This window comes from Idiotropiscis lumnitzeri, chromosome 12 (genome assembly GCF_059441095.1).
Source record: "Idiotropiscis lumnitzeri isolate Australia: NSW breed Sydney's pygmy pipehorse chromosome 12, RoL_Ilum_1.0, whole genome shotgun sequence".
In the NCBI taxonomy this organism is placed as follows: domain Eukaryota; kingdom Metazoa; phylum Chordata; class Actinopteri; order Syngnathiformes; family Syngnathidae; genus Idiotropiscis; species Idiotropiscis lumnitzeri.
The window spans coordinates 17,965,063-17,985,738 of record NC_142402.1 but is presented as its reverse complement, the minus strand read 5'-3'; the positions used below and the strand labels follow the sequence as shown (position 1 = coordinate 17,985,738).

At 43.3% G+C, this 20,676-nt stretch overlaps 1 protein-coding gene across 2 annotated transcripts in view; it reads left to right on the top strand.

Annotated features, from left to right (window-relative positions):
* The window catches only part of LOC148326314 (3',5'-cyclic-AMP phosphodiesterase 4B-like), a 29,041-nt gene extending 11,893 nt beyond the window's left edge, over nucleotides 1-17,148 (top strand). For both annotated transcript variants that reach the window (XM_088312138.1, XM_088312139.1), the window contains 10 exons: nucleotides 4,660-4,772; nucleotides 10,904-10,997; nucleotides 12,236-12,441; nucleotides 12,521-12,619; nucleotides 13,241-13,405; nucleotides 13,720-13,819; nucleotides 13,951-14,105; nucleotides 14,191-14,313; nucleotides 14,393-14,575; nucleotides 15,080-17,148. In XM_088312138.1, the coding sequence (XP_088168264.1) occupies nucleotides 4,660-4,772; nucleotides 10,904-10,997; nucleotides 12,236-12,441; nucleotides 12,521-12,619; nucleotides 13,241-13,405; nucleotides 13,720-13,819; nucleotides 13,951-14,105; nucleotides 14,191-14,313; nucleotides 14,393-14,575; nucleotides 15,080-15,418 (1,577 nt within the window). In that variant the 3' untranslated portion in view covers nucleotides 15,419-17,148. The remainder of the gene's footprint in view (nucleotides 1-4,659; nucleotides 4,773-10,903; nucleotides 10,998-12,235; nucleotides 12,442-12,520; nucleotides 12,620-13,240; nucleotides 13,406-13,719; nucleotides 13,820-13,950; nucleotides 14,106-14,190; nucleotides 14,314-14,392; nucleotides 14,576-15,079) is intronic.
* Nucleotides 17,149-20,676: the final 3,528 nt, after the last annotated feature.

Below are 20,676 nucleotides of genomic sequence, written 5' to 3'. Positions count from 1 at the left end.
CTCATGCGCATAAATCCCCAGTTATTAATTAAACTTTTTTTTTTTTTAATTCATTTTCGGTGTTCCTTGTGGCGCATGTAAAGGCATTAACGTCTGCGTCTTCCAAGCCAGCTTTTAATGCGAGTTACATGTTATTGCACCAGTAGTTTTCTTTTTTTTTTTTTTTTTCTTCCCTTATATAAGACTCGTGCATTCAAGTAATCGTCTTCTCCTGTCGCTGCCGGCTGAAACCCTTCGCAAGGTGGCATAAGGGATAAGGCAGCGCAGTTTTTCAAACCACACTTCAGCCAGACAGCCAAGGAAACAGGTTTTGGGGGGGGTAGAATGAGCACAGAGAGGGGCAGTGTGAGGTGGATGAGAGCGGAAGGTGTCTTGGCCAGGAATGGATTTTGGGAGGGGGGGGGGTAGCCCAGTTAGTGTTGTTAGTGCTGTTGATGGTGCTCACAGAGGCCGGTTTGTGGCCCTATAGGGGTGAGTGGGGCGGCAGAAAGAGTGTGTCTGGACACTGGGGTCTGTTGTCCTCATAGCAGCCGTCCGCATATGGTCAAGGCATTAGGACACGCAGATGAAAAGTGGGAAGAAAAAAAAAAACAGGCTGGAAAAGTACCCCACACTATATGTGGGTGTTGCTTTCTCAAGCTGAGCGTGCGTCACACCACTTTGGACTGGTGACACTGAGATACACGGCGGAGGTAGCTTTGAATTGCCTTAATGTGAGGATAGCTGAAATATTTTAATCTGGACTCGCTGTGGGAATGCAAGGATGCAGTTAAACACAAAATTGTTATGTTTAAGTATTATTTTTTATTTTATTTATTTTTTTTGTGATGATGAATGGAGATATTTTAGATCAGGCGTGGGCAAACTATGGCCCGGGGGCCACATGGGGCCCGTTAAACGGTTTAATCCGGCCCGCTGAGCTTGAAAAAAATGAAATAAATTTTATTTTCTAAATATTGTGTTTTTTCAAAGACATATATATTGTTGTAATGCTTTTGTTCACTTTCATTTCAAATTAAATGTATTTATTTTCTCCATTGATGTGCGATTACCAAAAAACTCCATCCATCTGCTACCTAGTCTGACCCTTCTGTCAAATTTTAGAACCCATTGTGGCCCGCCAATCAAAAGGTTTGCCCAACCCTGTTTTAGATGGAAATGACCAAAGTCTTTCAAGCGCGCATGAAGCAATTAACTTTTTTTTTTTTTTACTACTTTACATATTTACAAAAAAGTACCAAGTCAAAAAATTTTCTCACCCTTCTCAACAGTTTGCGAGGCAAAATTAGCATTTTTACATCTCATTTATAGACATTGAGTAGCAAAACTGATAATCGAGCGCAGGAAACGTCCCAGAAAGCTTCGCTGGCTTGCGCCGCCCACGTCACTCACCGCTTTTATTCAGAGGTTGAGGCACAGCTCTGTGCTACTTCCGTTTGTTTTATTGTCACTTTTTTGCTGTTTTATAAATCCCTTGCTTCAGGTCTCTGGGATTAACCTGCAAAAAAAAAAAGAATGCTCTACAAAATGTTAAAAATTATCTTCAAATGAACTAATTGATTTGGAAAACTGCCCCTTAAAGACAAAAAAAAAAATTTCAGTACAGGCAATTTGTAGTTAAAAACAATTATCTGGAGTTTAGTGGGTGATCATAATGGTGGCGTGCAGGCAAAAAAAAAAAAAAAAAGCAGATGGTCCGAATCAAGCTAGCAAACGAGGTAAAGCAAGAGCGCAAGGCTTCGAGTCAAACTACTGAAATACAACGTGAGAAAGAAAGACGAGGAACAGACCACTGCCAACCGCAGGCGACCAGACGCCACATGGGACAATGAAGCGAGGCAGAGCAAAAACAGTGAATCAAATACTGACGAGACAACGAGGCACACTTGCACGAGACAAGAACAGGTGGCGACAAAGACGTGAGACACAGGACAACAAACCACAAAGAGCTCTCTGTCCAACCGGAAAGCCAAAATATGAACAAACCACAGATCATGTTCACTTCATTTCGTTCCGACGCCATTAAGGCTCATTCTTAAAAAAAGAAAAAAAAAAGCCGGTTCTTGTTTGCAGCCTGGTTGAGCCAAGTCTCTTGATTTTTTTTGGATGACTCTTTTTGAACTGTCTGTTTGGGACTACGTTCCCCGACTGAAGGGAACTGGAGCTGGATGTGGTTGCACCTTCTTGGCAGCATCGGAGCCAAGACGTCCGCACCAAATTTCAGCTTTGATGTTGATTTTTTTTTTTTTCATTTCTGTGCCACTGACTTTTATATGACTTGGATGCCTCGATTCTTGGAACCGTTGGGCCACAAAACCGGCTGACCAGTCGTTTGTAACCAAGGATACTTTGGATTCCAGACCAGGCGCTCAAGTTGGCGGAAATATTTCGTACGTCACACCCTAAACGAGCCAAGATTTTCAAAAACGAAACATTTGACTCTTTGGTTCTCCTTTTGCAGTGGTGTTGGTTTGCTTGAGCAATGAGATTTCATTAAACGCGTCTGTTCCGAGTGTATCTGGCAAATGGGTTCTTTGAAGTGCTTTGATCCACGATATTGACGTAAAAAGGGGAGCAGCACGCTGGCTGTCTTGTTGCGCTAAGCAGATGGGGTAAATGTATTCCATGTGTGACGCTTATGAGGTCGTTTTTCAAGGAAAGAGGAAGGTGGGGAAATCCAGATGTGCGCAGCGTCAACTCCTTTCGGGCATAAATTTCTCGAATCAACGTTCTCCCCCTCCGGCTAGATACGTCAATTCTGTTTAATTTCAAATTTGCTTCTTCACACTTTATCATCGAAATAATCCTCACATGTCTTGATATGAAAGGGCCTCCTTGATTGTTGATTCCTTTTGCAGTCACACCTCTACCCTTGCAAAAAAATCCGCTCCATGTTTTATGCAAGTTCAGGGTCAACTAGGAAGTACTTTGGTTTCTTGGCACATAGCGTGGTCCTGGTTTGGCCTTCGTCCAACGTTAGAGTCAAAGTTGGCCTCTTGTGTTACTTGTGCAAACAGGGTTTGATGTCTGATATAATATACTGCCCCCCCCAATCCCCCCCTCCCTCTCTTCTTCCTTCATGAGGTTCAGAAAGGAGAGAGCCAGTTTGGGAGGCGAGGTGGCGTGACGGGACTTCCTGCTACAGTTCATCTAAGTTTATGTCGAAGACATCTGTGTTTTAACGAGGAAGCTAATAGGAGGTTAAGTAGCTGCCGTTTTGAGTTCAGACTGCAGGCAGATCGGATTCAAATCAGATTCCTCCTCCGAGTGCTGACTGTTCACGCAGTTTTCAGCGAGCGTTCAGATCGGGCCACGTCATTGACCCGTTTGACGGGTTGCTGATGTAACCGCGTCGGAACGGAGGCGCGATCCAACACGCGTTAGCGTTCGTTTCGTCGGACGTCAGATAATTGCCACAGCGGCAACACACGGAGTACTTTCATAAACGGGACATTTCCAAATATGCCTTCGAGCTTTTCTTGTACGGTAAATCTCTCCCCACAGGCCGATCGGGGAAAATGGATTTGGGTGTTTGAAGGTGTTCAGACCGAGATGCGTCCTGTGTGAATCGGATATGAAACTGCCACATAAATGTAGTTTCAGTGGGTCTCGCAAAAATTCAATTTATTTTATTTTATTTTTGGGGGGGGGGATTAAAGTATTTTATGTGTGCCTTATTATTGGCCGGATCGATTATTGGCTCCGATATTTGGCATTTTGCCAATTATCGGCATCGGCCTTTTTTTTTTTTTTTAACTTACAAGGCCGATAAATTAAAAGCTGGTTTATTTTGGCTCGCTGCAGCACACTTTTCTCTCTCTTTGCTGTGCTGGTGGTCCTGCCTGCAGAAGCAGATTGGCCCGCCCACAGCTCCATGTGCTTAAAGGCATTTAAACGAAGTTAAGTTTTTTTGTTTTTGTTTTTTTTTGAAAATGTAGACACCATTTTACCCATTTTTTTTTTTTTCAACAAATGAATATCGACTTTAAATATCGGTTATCGGCCTCCACGACTTCTAATAATCTGTATTGACCCTGTAAAAAAGCATAAACAGTCTATCAGCATCCGGTTCAATCTGGTTGGGCTAAAAATCAGATTTTGCATTAAATCACTTAAACTCGTCATAGATTAAGATAATGTTGCAAACCAAACCCTTTACGTGTTGAAATTAACAAGGGGGTACTGTCAGGTTGAGGACAACCCCCCAACTGCAGGAGGCAGCACACGGCTTCATTTTGTCAAATGGCGCTGTGAACTGGCTAAGCGAACGACTGGGAGTCAGCGAAGGGGTGGGTGCAGCAGTCACAGGACGAGGTGGCGGGGGGGGGGGCGGGAGTTACCGAGCCCACGACCGAAAGCGCGGGGCTCCGGAGAGAAAGGGGCTACTGAGAGAGTCAGCAAACAGCAACTGTTGCCTCGGTTTGTCGGAGGCTTTCGACTGCCCTGAACTTTGTGAGGTGGCGCGGTGCAGCGAGATGAAGGAGCTCTGTGTGCGCAACTCCCCGTCTTCCGCCGCAGCTTCCGGCTCTTCAGCTGGCCAGTCCAGCAGAAGATCGAGCCATTCTGGCACTCTTGGACCTGCGCGGATGGTGTCGGCGGGTTCCGCTATGGATTTAGATCCTTTGGGTCCTGACTACGTGTCCATGTGTCTATTGGCAGATGAGTCTTACCAGAAGCTCGCTATGGAGACCATGGAGGAGCTAGACTGGTGTCTGGACCAGTTGGAAACCATCCAGACCTACCGCTCTGTCAGTGACATGGCATCCAACAAGGTATGGCTCGGGAATTGCTTGTTTTTTTTATTATCGTTATTAGTCTGTGGTTGTTTTCTTGCTTTTTTTGGTTCTTCAATCTTATCGAACAGGCAAAAGGAGTCATTATTTAAAGAATGTCAGGAAAAAAACACTTACAATTTTATAACACATTCAGCGTTGTGTTTGAAACTAAGAAGAGGAACGGCGATATTTTCTAGTTGGACCTCGTCCTAAAATTTTACGTTAGCCATAATGCGTATTTACTGCTGCTTCAGTCGACTGGTGTGTCGAGTTGAAATCAGATTTTTCTTTTCGTTCTTTTTTTTTTTTAATCGCCCTTTCCATCTTTTTCGTTTTTGTTGTTTTTGAATTTGGTCATCACATTATTAGACAATTTGTTCCCTCACAATTGCATTAGATTTTAAAAATCCAGAGTGGATGTTTCGAGCTTTTATTTTGCTGATTTGTACTGTGCGTGAAATTATGAACTAGAAAGTTGTCGTCACCATCTAAAGTTCACCAAATGTCATGACCATCACTGGGCTACAATAGCGAGCTTCATCTTTGGTCTCCATGGCAAAATTGAAAACAGTTGTTTTCAAGCTGTGGAATTTTTCATGCTGTCAGCTGTTGGAAAAAAAAAATGGAATCGCTTAAAAAAAAAATACATTGTGTTTTCAAGATTCCCTCTAAGTGAATATAAATTTATACAAAATAATTTGTCTTTATTTGATTTCTGTAAAACTTAAACTGAATCCACACCGGCAATTATCTTTGTTAATGAAAACTAAGAAAATAACAAACTAAAATTGATAAATCATTTTTGTTCACAAAATAAAAAGAAAATGCTTTCACAAAAACGAACTGAAACTACATTTTATGTTTCGAAAACGAACGATAATTGTTGCAAAAATGTCCTTTTTATATAAATGTATTTATTTCGATAATACTGCACAGCCGTTGGCCAGAAAAAGAGAAGGTCGAACAGTAAGACTTGGACTTGTAAGTCCTCTTAATGTGAACAAAAGTGACATCATCAAGCAGCAGCCAATAGAAAAGAGCCAGCAAAGGATGTCGTTCCTCAGAGACGAGTTTGCGTGCAGCTTTGGCTCGAATGGCTCACCTGCTCTTGACATTTAACTGAGCCCGGTAAAAAGTGCTTTCCATTTTTTAATCAGATTTTTTTTAAAAATATCTAATAAAAAATAAAACAAAAAAAACTGTTTAACCGGGTTTATTACTTTTGAACAAAAATTCAAGCCACAAATCCACTTTAGAAGTTGAAACTTGGCATCTAACTTTAGAAGAAGAGGTATGTGCTCCACGTATTTTATTTCAGTCTGTGGACTGTCAAACTCTACCCTGCATAATCATAATGTTTATAACTTTTTTTGGACTCTTTACTACCTAATAATCACTACGGCGTTTTTAATCTTCCAACCAAGTAAAACATTAAAAAAAAAACTAAAACTAACTAAAACTAAAATAAAAAAAAAACTAAAGCTAATAAAAGTTGCCCTGAAAACTAATTAAAACTAACTAAAAAAAAAAAAACAAACTCAAAATGAAATAAAAATTAACTTTCATTAAAATTCCCAACAAACTTGACCACACCCCCCCTCCGTCCACACACACACACACAGACACAGACAGAGGCGACTGTGTGGCGGCGTTCCATTCTAAACACCTCGGGTGATGTTGACCAATTCCGTCTAAACTATACACTACGGTCCGTCGCTGCCGACTGACTGTGACCGTGACAGCAGTTTCCTGTCTCTGTATTTCCCGTGCTCCCATTCCCTCGCCGCTACATGACAATAGCTGCTGTTCTGACCGTTCAGCTGGTCCAACTGAGTCTTTCCAGGCAACCACGTCACTGGGACTGCAAAAACAAAGCGCACGCGACCCAGCAGAGACGCGACAAAATGTCAAAGTGGTCAGGCAGACTTGGGAGCATTGTTCAGGACTCAATGACCTCCCAAATGAGCCGTCACAAAGCGCTCCTGCAATGGGTTTCTGCCGAGTGCAACGGCGAATAAGTAGAAGTGAATCATCCACGTGGCGCCCTCCCAACTTTCATACGGCACATTGGTCAAGAGAACGTGTTTCTTTTTGGAACCAGAAGACCCAATTGAAGCCATAATCAAACCCAGGGTGTCTCCACTTTCACTTTCCAAGGGCACAGGTGCATCCGGCGGGTCCCGGGGACCACACAGCCCGTTTTGCGTCCCGATGACCTCAAGATGGGGAGCTGCCTCCCTGTCCCTCACTATGATTAGCCTCACCGCACTTCCACCCTGATGCCGGTGACGGCCTTGGACAAATATTGCCATCTGAATCCAGTTAGAGGAGTTTAGCGTTCTGCGGGCTGACTTGTGAGCGAGCCCCTGGGCTGTGCGCACGCGAGGAGGAAACTTTCATTCACGTGCGGTCTTTTGAGGTGGTGCCGTCGGAAAAATGATTGAAACAGATGTGGCGGAGGGTCCGTCGTTGTGACGGGGCGTTTAATCATTAGTGTTGTGATTCTTTGTGACAAAGTATGGTCAGGACGTCAGACATGCTACAAAAGATCCCAAAGTCTCATTAATTATTTTTTTTCTTGTTTGTGACCATGTTATTTCTTCTTGGCTCACTCCGGGCTTTGTGAGATTGCATCGTTGTTGTTTCGCAATACGCGTCTTCCTGTACATGTGTTGTTTCAGTGAAATCCCAAACATGCTGCAAGACTCGCCACAAAAAGCTGATGAACGCCAAACACACACGTTACGCGATGGCTTGTAATTTTCCGGCAAAGCTCGTCAACAACTTTTTTATTTATTTTTTTTTATTTTCTTGTGGCTTTCCATGAATGTGCTCAGGTATGTTTCACGCCTTAAGGGCCGGTATCTCGACATAATCTGTCACCAAAGACGTAAAAAGAGGAAGTGGGTGGAGTCGCACGCTGGCCCAAGGTGGTGGGCGGAGCCTCCAATCTCTTGTGAGACTGCTTAAGTCTGCTTTTTCATTCTACTTTGGCTCTCCACTTAAGAGAGGTGAAGGGATCCTTCGACTGATCCCACAAATACGTTGAACAATAGACGTCGTCTTGTTTGGAATTTCGCCGCGTTGACAATGGGACTATGTTTTTGTGAAACAGAGAGGACACACGTTCGGATGCTTACGAGTTGGAATAAGGTAAATTCTACTTTATGAATTGCGCTTTGGGGATGTGCCGGCGCTCGTTGATTTGAGCATTATTTGGTGAAATTTTCCAAACCGTTTCATAGTAAAGTGACTTTTGCGGAACATCTGGCTTGACGTCCGATCCCAAGTTTCTCTTGATCCGCTTTGGCGAACGAACCACAAGTTGTTGTTCGGTGATGATTACAAATGATGACAAAAAATGTTCATGTTCCGTTTTGTTGTCAAAATGTTCATTGTATCAAGTCACGGCTCAGCATCTTCATCATTTCCTAGAAGTGCCCTAAATTCACACCAGCCCGCCGCTTTAAAGAATTCCGTTGAATAGAATGAACGCGCCAAATTCCAGGCTCCAATTTTGTCCAGACGATCGTTTGATTCGCGTGGACTCCCTCCGGCGGTCTCGTGAGGGCTTTTGAAAGTTGTTTTCAAGTTTCACAGTCGAGTTGATGTTTGCTTCTTGCTTGACAGCTGTTAGGCTGATATTATTAACTGGGGAAAAAAATGACATGGGAAAATAAAAGCTGCCATTGTAGGGACAAGGGTTTGAGGAAAAAAAAATACGGTGTCGCTCGTGGAAATTTCTTTACGTCTAACAATTAGCATTGCGATACAGCAATCTTGTCTGCGGTCGAATGCCTTTGCATTATTTATTTTTAGGACTGCGCACCGGGCACGTGCATGTATTTTCACTCGTGTGTGTGTGTGTGTGCGTGTGTATCTACTGTATGTGATGCAGTGCCTTGTTTGTTGATAAGCGAACCACCATAAGAACAACATCGGCGGCGGGTGGGGGGGGGTCGTTACGTGACTCTGTTGCCATGGCGTTGAGGTTGTCGGGCAATCGGTGCTACCCTGGTGGGCTGCCGTCTGAAAACTCATTTTGTCCCCCCTGTCATCTCCGTCTGCATCTTTTAGGTAGCTGCGGAATACGTACCCAGCCGAATTGCAAAAAAAAAGGGGGAGGGCTCATCTTGAAAGTGTAACATAATGATAGCCTTAACTTGAGAGGAGCGTCTCCTCAAAGACTCGCACTGGGGCAAATTAATACCCAGCATTTCCTAGGCCACGTGATAAACACGCTGGGGGCTTTGAAGCCTCGCATTGCGAAGTCTGCATCGGATCTGTTCTGCATTACTGGGGGGGGGGGGGGGGGCTAACAATATTATGTGTGAAAGAGAGAGAAATATCTAAAAAGGCGAGGAATATTCTGAGGGGGGGGGATTCCCTGAACTTCTGTTTTCTCCAGTACTGCGCATGGCAAAAGAAAGACGGCAAGATTCACCAGTCTTTTTACCTCAGGGGACTCGATAGTTCCAGCGCTATCCCGCCCCCCCCCCCCCCCTCGTGCTAAATCTCTCTCTCTCTCTATCGCTCGTCTTGGAGCCTCCCCTTTCCTCTCTGCCTCGCTCGATCTGAGAACAGGAAGGCTGGATTTCCCCCTCCCGTGTCACCGGATTCCATCTGGATGGTGGCTGGAGGGTGAAAAGGGGCTGAGGAAGGAGGTCAGATGCAGCAAGAACCATTAGACAAAGGGAATATATTGATTCCATGGCGGGGGTGGGGGGATTCCATCACATGTGGCGTCTGAGGCAAGATGCGGGACTCTCTACCGCAGCGCCCCCCCCCTGCTTCAGGGATGCTCAGCTGGGGCATTTTCGCCAGCCGTCGATAGCATGGGAAATCTGAGGAAATCGCTTGCGCCTTGAGGTTTTGGGCTGCGGGTCTGAGCTCAGCCTTGGGGGTCCACTCAGAGAGGAGCACGCAAAGCTTCTGCTGGGGAGCGCCAGGGGCTCAGCACCATGCCTGAGGCCAACTACCTGTTCTCTGTGTCCTGGGGATACATCAAGGTGTGTCTTGCACTACAAATTGCATTCGCGTGTGTTCTTAATGCGGTCGATGTTGACTGGGGATGAATGCATGCTGGATGTTTTTGTCCCATTTTGCGTGACAACAAAAGAGAGACTCCATCATGTCGAGACAGAAAAAGTCTGCATTTGGTTAAGGTCGTGGATGATGTTTGGGTGACAGCCCATAAAATAAACGTCGGCATTGCTACAGCTTCTAAAGTGATAGCGGCGTTAATATGTGTTGGCGAGTTGATTTGCCTCAGGTGGAATTTGGATTTGGTTGCACGAGAGCTGTTATAATTCGATCTCAATATATATGGCGATTGACACCTGTTCAATATCAGTGGAAACTTGTTGTTCTGCAGATGCTGCAGTAGGACTTTGTATAACTATTTGATTTTAAAGGCACCCAGGATGACAGTTGCGTCTTTTACTTTTTAGTGGTATTTTTTCCTCTTGATTTTTTTTTTTCTTTTTTTATTTAATTTTTATTTTGAATCAATTTAATTATGTTAACTTCAATGTCCTTGTTTTTCTTATTTTTAAATAGGTTAAAAAAACTGTGTTACACTAATATGAAATACATTGTGATTCGGCCATTTTTTTAACTTTAAAGGGGAAGTCGACCCAAAAAAATGTCTGAACAAGATTTTGTTCTATTTGCCTTCACAAGTCGAAACACGGCATTCTGATTAATATTGTGTTTGTGGAATATGAGTTAAACAGCGAAATCCACCCGTTTTTAGCAGTCTCGGGGGCGGCCATTTTGTCAATTCTGTCGACGGAAAATGACATCACAGTTGCTCAAGAGTAACAAAAAAAAAATCACTAATTATATTCAATCTATATCAATATCGCCTGACAGGAAATAAACACAGCTTACCGTGATACACTTTTCCAGCATTTCACCCTGCTCGAGGTTACACATTTCAATACCACTTAATTCTTCTTGGACCCTTGTGCTCATAAAACTGGAGGCTTTTCAACTTTATCAAACAGGCTGTATGGCATAAAGAAACAATAAAGCACAGACCAGCCTCATTCTCATGATTTTGCTTGCAAACACTGATATAAACATACGCATTCCCTTTTAACTTCATTTGTTTTGTCTCCAACCAGTTCAAAAGGATGCTGAATCGGGAGCTGAGTCACCTGTCTGAGATGAGTCGCTCAGGCAACCAAGTGTCAGAATACATCTCCAATACCTTCCTCGGTGAGTCCCCGCATTGCCCCACAAACAAGCACACACACACACACACACACACACTCTTTATGTTTCGGTGCGCTATCCCACTTTAATGGGACGACGTCCTTGAGCAGCGCCTCGTGCCGAGGTGACACTAACAATGTGCCAAGTAGCAGAGGAACGAGCCGGTGTGCACCACTGCCTCCAAACCAGTCTAATCTGGTCTGGAGGACGGAGACAGGCTCCCTTTGCTCTGACTGCGGTGCAATGTAGCGGGAGAACCGTCGAATGTGCTGTCTCATCGGGAAAGACTTTCCCCGAGGGGGATCAGGGCAAGGAGTGCGGGAAATGGAGACTGTTTGTCTGCTTGTGACTCAGCTTAGGAGCACGTGCATGTTTCGCGGTGCCCTCGGGTCCCAAAAGACATTGCATTAGTCATCATGGGGGGAGAGGTCAGACGGGTTTCCGTGTCTCTTAAAAGCCTGGCAGCAGTTACCCACTCAGATTTCCCTTCGGCTTTTCCTCCTTCCTTTCTGTTTAAACACAAAACGACAGGATGGAGTACAATCGACGAAAACAAAAGCTAACAGAAGGACGCTCGGCTCATCCTAAAAGCGAGTTGTTGTCATCTGCATTGCAGCGAGCGGCCGCCGTGTGGAGCAGGAATATTTACCAGCTGTGAGGACGCCACACAATCCCTTGCACACACCCGCAACAAACCTCTACATGAGCAGGATGCTTCTCTCAACAGTTTGCCGCGTAGTGTGTGCAGATTTCAATTTGAATTTCTATTAAAAAAAAAAAAAAACAATGGGTGGGTTGCATCAGGAAGGTCAGCCAGAATAAAACCCTTTGGCAACCCACGATGACGGTGGAACCATTCAAAAGTCGCAACAACTTGGCACGCATGTAATATGTGCCAACTTTTCCCCCATGGTCCTCTGTTTGATGGTACAACATGAATGGCATGTGTTTATTTCCCAACGTCTCATTTGTATCACTCAACCCGTTTTTCCGTCCCACACTCCCTTTTGATGTCACATGAAAAATAGGTCATTAAGCTGTCACTTGGGGTGGGCTAAACTGTTGTCATTTCCGTGAAGGATTGCCCGCTAATGAAATAGCTCATCGCAGCACACATGTGAGAGGTCAACGATCTGCCTTTGTTTACTGTGACTGCAATAGCAACCAAAGCCACGGCGCGTTTACAGCGTCCACGCAGTAAAGTTTTCAATCCTTCTTTTTTTTTCTCATTTGCGCCACAGACAAACAGAATGAGCTGGAGCTCCCGTGTCCCGTTCCCAAGTCAAGGGAGAGAAAGCGGCGGCAAGGCCAGCAGTCGCAACAGCAGCAAGGTGGGATGATGACTCCGATTGGCGGGGTGAGGAAGGTCAGCTACACACCCTGTTTCTCCGGAGGCACCAACAATCGCTTTGGGGTCAAGACAGATCAGGAAGAACTACTGTCAAAGGTAAGGGGTCACTCTATTAATAATGAAGAATTAAAAAAAAAAAAAGGTTCACCTCTGTACTTTGTTGGCTTTAAATCAGGACCTGGAGGGCATCAATAAATGGGGACTGAATATCTTCAGGGTGGCAGAGCACTCGCACAACCGGCCCCTCACGTGCATCATGTACGCCATCTTTCAGGTCAGTGTCATGCTTGAAAGAAGGCTGATCTGACTCATTGTGTTGAATCAAAAATAAAACATTTCGCTTGGGAAAAACAATGAGTTACTCAGTCACTGTTTACGCTTGGTATAATTTGGTTATAATTGATTTGAATCCCGTTTTTGAACAAACGGATGGAAATTAAAACATTTTGTTTTTATCGATTAATCGAGGAACTAATCGACAGATTAATCGATTTCTAAAATAATCTAGTTGTGAATATTGCTCCGTGTGTGTTAAAGTAGCAATTCAAAGGTTAATGAGCGCCACAACATCAAAGCTAATATCCATTAGCCCATCAATGGTATTTCACATTATAGGTTAGCATTAAGCTAGCAGGCTACTCTCATAGTAGTTGTGTGGCTTGGTTGAATATTTTGAACATGAAGCACAATTTTTAATCCTCTTGTGTTCTGTGTCAGTTTCACACTCAACAAATACCTGGCGTGCGTGAGAGCAATCTTTTTTTGTTTTGTTTGTTTTGTTTGTTTCCTCAAAGTGATGTCATCACATCGTCTCCTCTTTCTTGACAGCAAGAGAGTGAGAACAGGTGCCGAGGCTGACGTATTTCCTCACTTTTGTTCTCCGTGTGGCACACAGGAAAGAGACCTGATGAGGACTTTCAAGATTCCAACGGACACTTTTGTGACGTTCATGCTCACCCTGGAGAGCCATTACCACTCTGACGTGTCTTACCACAACAGCCTGCACGCCGCCGACGTCGCCCAGTCCACTCATATCCTGTTGTCCACGCCAGCTTTGGATGTAAGTGCGTCGTCGTCGGCATGCACATTCATACATCCTGAAGGGGAAAACATAAATGGCGTCATGTTTTGCGGAATATATAGAAGTATTTCATGACAAAATCGGGTTGGCGCTATGGCAGCTTTTCCCACGTGCCTTTTTTTTTTTTTTTTTTTTTAATTGTTTAATGAGCTGACTCGCATTGACGTCAAGCCTAATGAAATTGCATACCAGACGGTTAACACAAAGCGGGAAGGACTTCAAACGCATGACAATCCTGCTCAGCCAGTTAGCGGAATGGGCCTCATTTGTTTTATTGTCCCATCAAAACGCAGGCTGTATTTACTGATCTGGAAGTCCTGGCGGCAATTTTTGCAGCTGCGATTCATGACGTGGATCACCCGGGAGTGTCCAACCAGTTCCTCATCAACACCAGTAAGTGCCGTTTTCAGGTAGAGTTGCACGCTGCCTCCAAAGACAGTTGCGTGGGTGTTTGGGGGAGACGGTTGCTATAGTTACCTGCGCTCCATTTAATTTCCCTGACATTGCTTCCCGTCGTCCCGCAGACTCGGAACTGGCTCTGATGTACAACGATGAGTCAGTGCTGGAGAACCACCACCTGGCTGTGGGCTTCAAACTGCTGCAGCAAGACAACTGCGACATCTTCCAAAACCTCAGCAAGAAACAGAGGCAGACACTCAGGAGGATGGTCATAGACATGGTGAGCAAACGTGACAGGACGCTGCTTTTTCCTTCGTTCCCGAAAAAAATGACGTCTCACACCTGGACATGCGCTTTCTCTTCAGGTTTTGGCAACGGACATGTCGAAACATATGAGCCTGCTGGCAGATCTGAAAACGATGGTGGAGACCAAGAAGGTGACCAGCTCGGGAGTCCTTCTGTTGGACAACTACACAGACAGGATGCAGGTAACGAGCATGCGAGTACGACCGGGACTAAGAGGAGCACTAAAGATCCGGACCTTGAACTTTTTGGCCATTCCCGCAGGTTCTTCGTAACATGGTCCACTGTGCCGATCTGAGCAATCCCACCAAGCCTCTGGATCTGTACCGGCAGTGGACCGACAGGATCATGGACGAGTTCTTCCACCAAGGAGACAGAGAGAGGGAGCGGGGCATGGAGATCAGCCCCATGTGTGACAAACACACGGCGTCAGTGGAGAGGACGCAGGTGGAGTTTACGCACTAAAACACATCCGATTGGCACCGGTGGAAAAAGTAGCCTTGATCTGTACTCTACTCATTTACTGCCATTGACGGATTAAGACGTCAAAGATTTCTTTTTTTTTTTTTTTTTTTTTTTAAACTCGGATGGTAGTTAATGAGTTTAAGTACCTGTAGAGACTTTTCTTTCCTGACATGTTACAGACCAAATCACTTTCGGAATCATAATTCTGCGCTTTCAGTTAGAATTACAGTCCAGTTTTTTTATGAAAAGGATAGGAATTAAAAGGAAGTAAAACTTTTTTTTTTTTTCCCTATCCAATTCATCGATTACTCCATGCTGATTGATTTTTTTTTTTTTTAAATCGACGCCTTTTCAATTTGAAAATTGCCTTCGACTACACTGCGATGTCGATTTGAATTCAATTTATTGTTCAATCCCACCACTGGTGATCTGTCGTATGAGCGCATTCCTGTGAGTCATGCTGACGTCGTCCCTCGTTGCTTTCAGGTGGGCTTCATTGACTACATCGTGCATCCTCTGTGGGAGACGTGGGCCGACCTGGTCCACCCGGATGCCCAGGACATCCTGGATATGCTGGAGGACAATCGCAACTGGTACCAGAGCATGATCCCGCAAAGCCCCTCCCCTCCCTTCTACTCCGGCGAAGGCGACGGGGAGCCGCACGGCGAGGTGGAGGGCCTTCCCGTGGCCAGCAAATTTCAATTTGAACTCACGCTGGATGAGCGAGAACGCGAGAGCGCCGCGATGGAGGCGCTCCAAGATCGTCCGTCCGATCCGGACGCGGTTGCCATGGCGAGGCACGACGTCTCCCCGGCCGAGACATAGCGCTGGGATGGAAGAGTGCGGCACCTGTTGAATTGCAGTGGAGAAAATCCTGCAACGTTGGCTCTTTGGAGCTTCCTGGCTGCGAGGGCCTCGCTGAATGTGGGGCACCCCTGCTGATGAGCCTCGGAAACCCTGCGGCGGTTTGCTTTTGAATCTGCGCACGCAAGGCGGGGGGGGCTTCTGTGGAACTGCAGAAGCTTGCAAACGTACGCGCTGGCTGTCACAGACAAAGTAAGGGCAAGTGGACAATATTCAGTCGTGTACCCGGACTGGTGGAAAATTCCCAACTTGCACTTGAGGACTTTTGTCGAATTTATTTCCAAACACGACAACGTTCTATTGTGTTTGTGTCCAAACAAGACTACTGGTCAGCAAGTTACTTGTAACCAAGACGTTTTGTTTTTTTTCTCTTTCTCTGTAACGTCTTAAAAATGAGTGTGTGCCTTTTTTTTAAAAAAAAAAAAAACATGTTCTTTTGTAAATATTTTTTCTAATTTATTGAACACATTCATGTAGCTTGTAAGCTGTTGTACCATTTTCTACCGAGAGGACGTTATTTTCCTCGCACAGTCTTCCTAATGTTCTGGCAATAGCGGAAGCTCCTTCTCACTGAAGCTGCGTCTCCAAATCAAAATCACTTTGACTTCCCAGCACAATTTGCACTTTGTGGCCCAAAGTGACGACGACGGTGATGGTCAGCATGTGAAACCAAAATCATCCGGAAAATATATGTGTTTTTCCCACCACACAAGCAATTAGTGACTCCATTTTTCAAATCCAAAAGAACTTGTCATGATAGCCCTTTGACGACTTTGCTGGCAATCTTATGAAAGTGTTGGCGTTGACGTGAGTTGGGCGGCTGACATAAGCCAAATGGAAAAAAAAAAAGTTTCAAGTTGCGCTAATGACGTCCGCTTTGAAAAAAAAAAAAAAAACCCAGGAGGTTACGCACACGCTTGTTATGCTTAGCCTCCTTCCAGCCGTGTGAATTCCCTTCACTAAACTTCATTCTAAACTTTGTCGACACATTGAACGACACTTGAGTGATTTAATAATCTAATCTCGTCATTTGGATTGTGGCACTTTGTCGGCAGTTCCGCAGCTGGTTGCTGAGCTGTCAACATGACCTTAAAGGTACCGTGTTGTTGAGTGCAACCTTCACTTAAAGAAGTCGCTTTCTCCCGTGCGTGTGTGTAAATGATCACAGAATTTACTTGCACCCAGCCGTGAATTGCTGACCCTTCCGTTGTTTGTAACAATCTATTTATTATCGTTTCCTTGTACAGATATACTATTGATGTTGTTTTAAAATTGTCTCTGTATATTTATTTCTATGCACTACCACACATCACATCAGTTTGACTGAACCCGTCTGGTGGCTCCGTTTAATTGTCCGCAGCAGTTTTGTTCTCTCGCCATGACATGACATGCATTTCCAATTTGGACTATTTGAAAAGTACTTTACTTTTTCGGGTTTGATTGAGAAATGTTCGGATCCACCTCGTCTGGGGTGCAGAATATGTTTCGCTTTGACGGAAGCTGTTAAATTCTCGAGAACGTGTACGGTGACGGGTCATTGTGCAGCTCAGATTATCTTTTGAAACTATTCAATTTATTTTTTCAGTGTTTTCCTGCACAGTAATTATGAAAAATTGGTATATGTTGTGCTCAACAAATGCTTTTTTTTTTTTTTTTATCAGATTATTAAAATGAGCATGTATTACATTTTCCTCACGCTGGAGTCTTTTTGGGTGGTCCAGGGACACGGGTCGCCAACCTTTTTGGAACAGACGGCGACCAACGGCAAAAATCACAATCAAATGAATTTTGCGCACATTACCTTTAAAAGTTTTATTGTTATGATTATTATTGATTGCCAATTCTTGATGTGCCCTTGTTTTTTATCGAGCACATCAGGTTTTCAGAATAATGTAAAAACAATACTGAAATCTAGTAATAAAAAAAAATTATTTTTTATTATTTATTTATATTATATTTTGATAGCAAAATTTTATGTATTCATTTTTTTTTGTTTTAAACATCTCAGGTTACTGCAGGCCATCTCTGTTTCAACAGAATTGCACCCCGAAATTAAATTAAATTAAGGAGTGTAATATAATAAGTGTTTGGTTCAGTTTTTGTGTTATATAAAAAAAAAAAAATACTGAGGTGATGTTTGGTAACATTTATGAATTTAGAGTTAGGCTCAGCAACAGGTGGAGTTTTTTTTCATAGCTATAAACTCGTGGTAAAATCCAGATTGTGCAAGCTTTTGCTGGTCAAATTAAAAAAAAAATGTAAGCATCTCAAAAACCTGATAGACTCTTAAAAAAAATATTTATTTTTTTTCAATTAGCATCAAAAATACATTCCGGGAAACATAAAGCCATCTTTGACAAAAGTTTGCGGTTGACCTGTGTCATTGTTGAAATGTGCAAAAGACTGAGAACTATGTAGCTACTTTATTCACGTCATCAGTTGCAACGTGCCGTTAACTAGCTAAGTGGCAAATTTAGAGCGCCCCGTTACTGGATGAGTGTGCGCACATCACTCAAAGATGGGCAGAATTGCGACAAGGGGGAGATTTGCTTTTCTTAGAAAGTCCGTCTTGACAGCTACCATTCCGAGCATCGGGGTTGCGCGACTTTGGGCTGACCACATTAGAGCGCCTCGTTGTCGCGCACCCACAGCATTCATGAATGGAAAAAAACAGTTGGTTTTTTTTTTTTTCATTGTTCAAATTTCGCAGTGTTGTTGACAACACTACCTTTAGCCCAAAGCCGGCGGGGAAAACTTTTGTAAAAACTCCAACTCCAAAAGTGAACTCTTCAGTGGAAAATTTGCTTTTCATTGACAACAGTCACATGTATGCCTTCGAAGTTGAGTCCCATGGCCACCGACTGAATGCAATGTAAACAGGAAGAATAGACGAGATAGTGACGCTATGTGCTTGGCCCTTAGGCCATTCACTCTCCCATGTCCTCGAGCACCTTGACCCAAACTGATAAGCACCTGAAATACACGATCCACAAGCGGCAAAAGAAAAGCGGAATTAGCATGAAAGCAGACATGACGTCAAACAGCTTTGAGTTTCTGACTATGTCAATAAGACACAAAAGGAAATACTTGATATCATCTCCGGTGAGGCTGTTGAAGGACAAGCATTCATACTAATACTGTTATGCGTCAAAAAAATGTGGCGGGGCCGCGCGGGGGCGAGCATTCGTTCCAGTATTTCTAGCAATGCTGCGTCGTCAATCAATGGACATTCAGCCAATTGTATGACAAAAATAAATTAAAATTGGGAGCCTGTCCCCACACACGCGAACACACACAAACCAGTGTGTGAGTTTCATTGAAATTAATTGGAATTATAATTTTTTTTTAAAAGCCAAAAATTTTTAAAAGACACAGATCAACATCTTATGTTTTACATGGCAAATGGGGAACTCAAAATATTTCTTTGAAATATTTTTTTTATTCATATATATATATATATATATACATATATATATATATATATATATATATATATATATATATATATATGTATATATATTAGGGCAAAATTAAAGCATTTGCTATGGAGATTAAATTTTGTATTCTGCGCAATGCCAAATTCAAATACAGCAAAGTTTTTAATTTTTGGATTTTACATTAATTCCAAGATATTATTCAAGTAAATATCTGTTACAAGCGTTACAAAAAAAATAGTAGTTGAAAAATGTGATTAATCGCAATTAATTACATAATTTATTTGCGATTAATTTGTAAAAAAAATAAATAAATAATAATAATAACCTACCAGTACTATTTCTGATTCTGATATGATACAAAGGATTTTTCATGAGGATTTTCTAGGCCTGGTTCAAATGTGAGGCAGGGCATACTGAACAGCATTTTCCACGCAGGTGCTCCACTCTTCCACGGTAACGGGCAGGGAGTTTCTTTAAAACCCATAAACCGAGTCAAGTGGTTTGTCACCGACTGACGTCATGTGACTGATCCAACCCTGGCAGCGGCATCTGTGAACTGTCTGGTTTCGGGCTGGACCGGAGGTTCCTCACAGCCGCTCAGCTTCCGCCCTCGGCGCTGTACCAGCCAGGTCCAGAGAAGGCCCGCAGTCTTTGGCTAAGCCAGGGAGGAAGAGAACCACTTCCTGCAAAACAAATCTGCTCTCTCCGTATCCACATTATGAAAACAAATGTCTTCCTGATTTATTTATTTTTTTGACTCACCAGCTGCTGTTTGTTTTCATTTGGATTGACAGTGAGTAGTGAAGTCAACCGGGCAGTTTGGAAGAAAAATATGAGTGAATATTAGTGGGCATTGCAGCGAAATTCAATGGAAGCTCGGGCTTCAAGTGTCGAGGGCAGTACGGTTTCAGCCAAATGAGGAAGGAAGAACCCTGAAATAGAAAGCAAAGCATCCTCCACTCTCTGGAAAATGAAGCATTTGGAAAAGATAAAACAGAGCAATTTGCTTCCTCCAAGGCTACGTGGAGAAGTCGCTCTCTGGCTCTCTATCTGACTGTAAAACGCAACATTAGGACAATAACAGGATGGGTGCTTCCCAGTAAATGTCATCAAGCATCAGGTCATCAAACATGGTGGGAGTCGTAGATTGGCTATATTTTTAATGCAGGCAAACATTGAATATTGTCCAAAGAATATACACAAAATTAGACATTGCACTCCCACGCTTTCTACTGACGACCAGCACAAAAAAAAGTATAAAGTTATTGTTGTGCATTACAGACTTGAATAAATTCTTAATAATAATTAATTAATAATAATAAAGTGTTCATTAAAAAATTAAAAAAAACACGACAGCCATCTTGCCTCAGCTTGGGATACACATCGAGATTCTGATCTACAGACAATGTAAAACAACAACAAAAAAATCACAATGTCAATTCTTTCCCAATTCAATCAAATAAATTAATGCTCTATATCTCGTGTGTGTTAATATAGATGGCTTTTTTTTACCGCTGCTCTGTCACCAAATGAGCACACGTCTCAAAGTGAAGCAACCCGGAAGTTGAAAAACAAAAAAAGAAAGAGAAGAAATAACACGCTTAAAGCGAACACAGTAATGCCACTAGGGGGCACTGTAGGACCACAACTTCCCATCTATACGCGCAAACAAATCACAACAATGCATCATATCAAATGCATTGTAAAACAATAATAAAAAATAATAGAGCTGTCTACTTCACGGATTTCACTTATCACGGGTTATGTTTGGACGGTAATTCC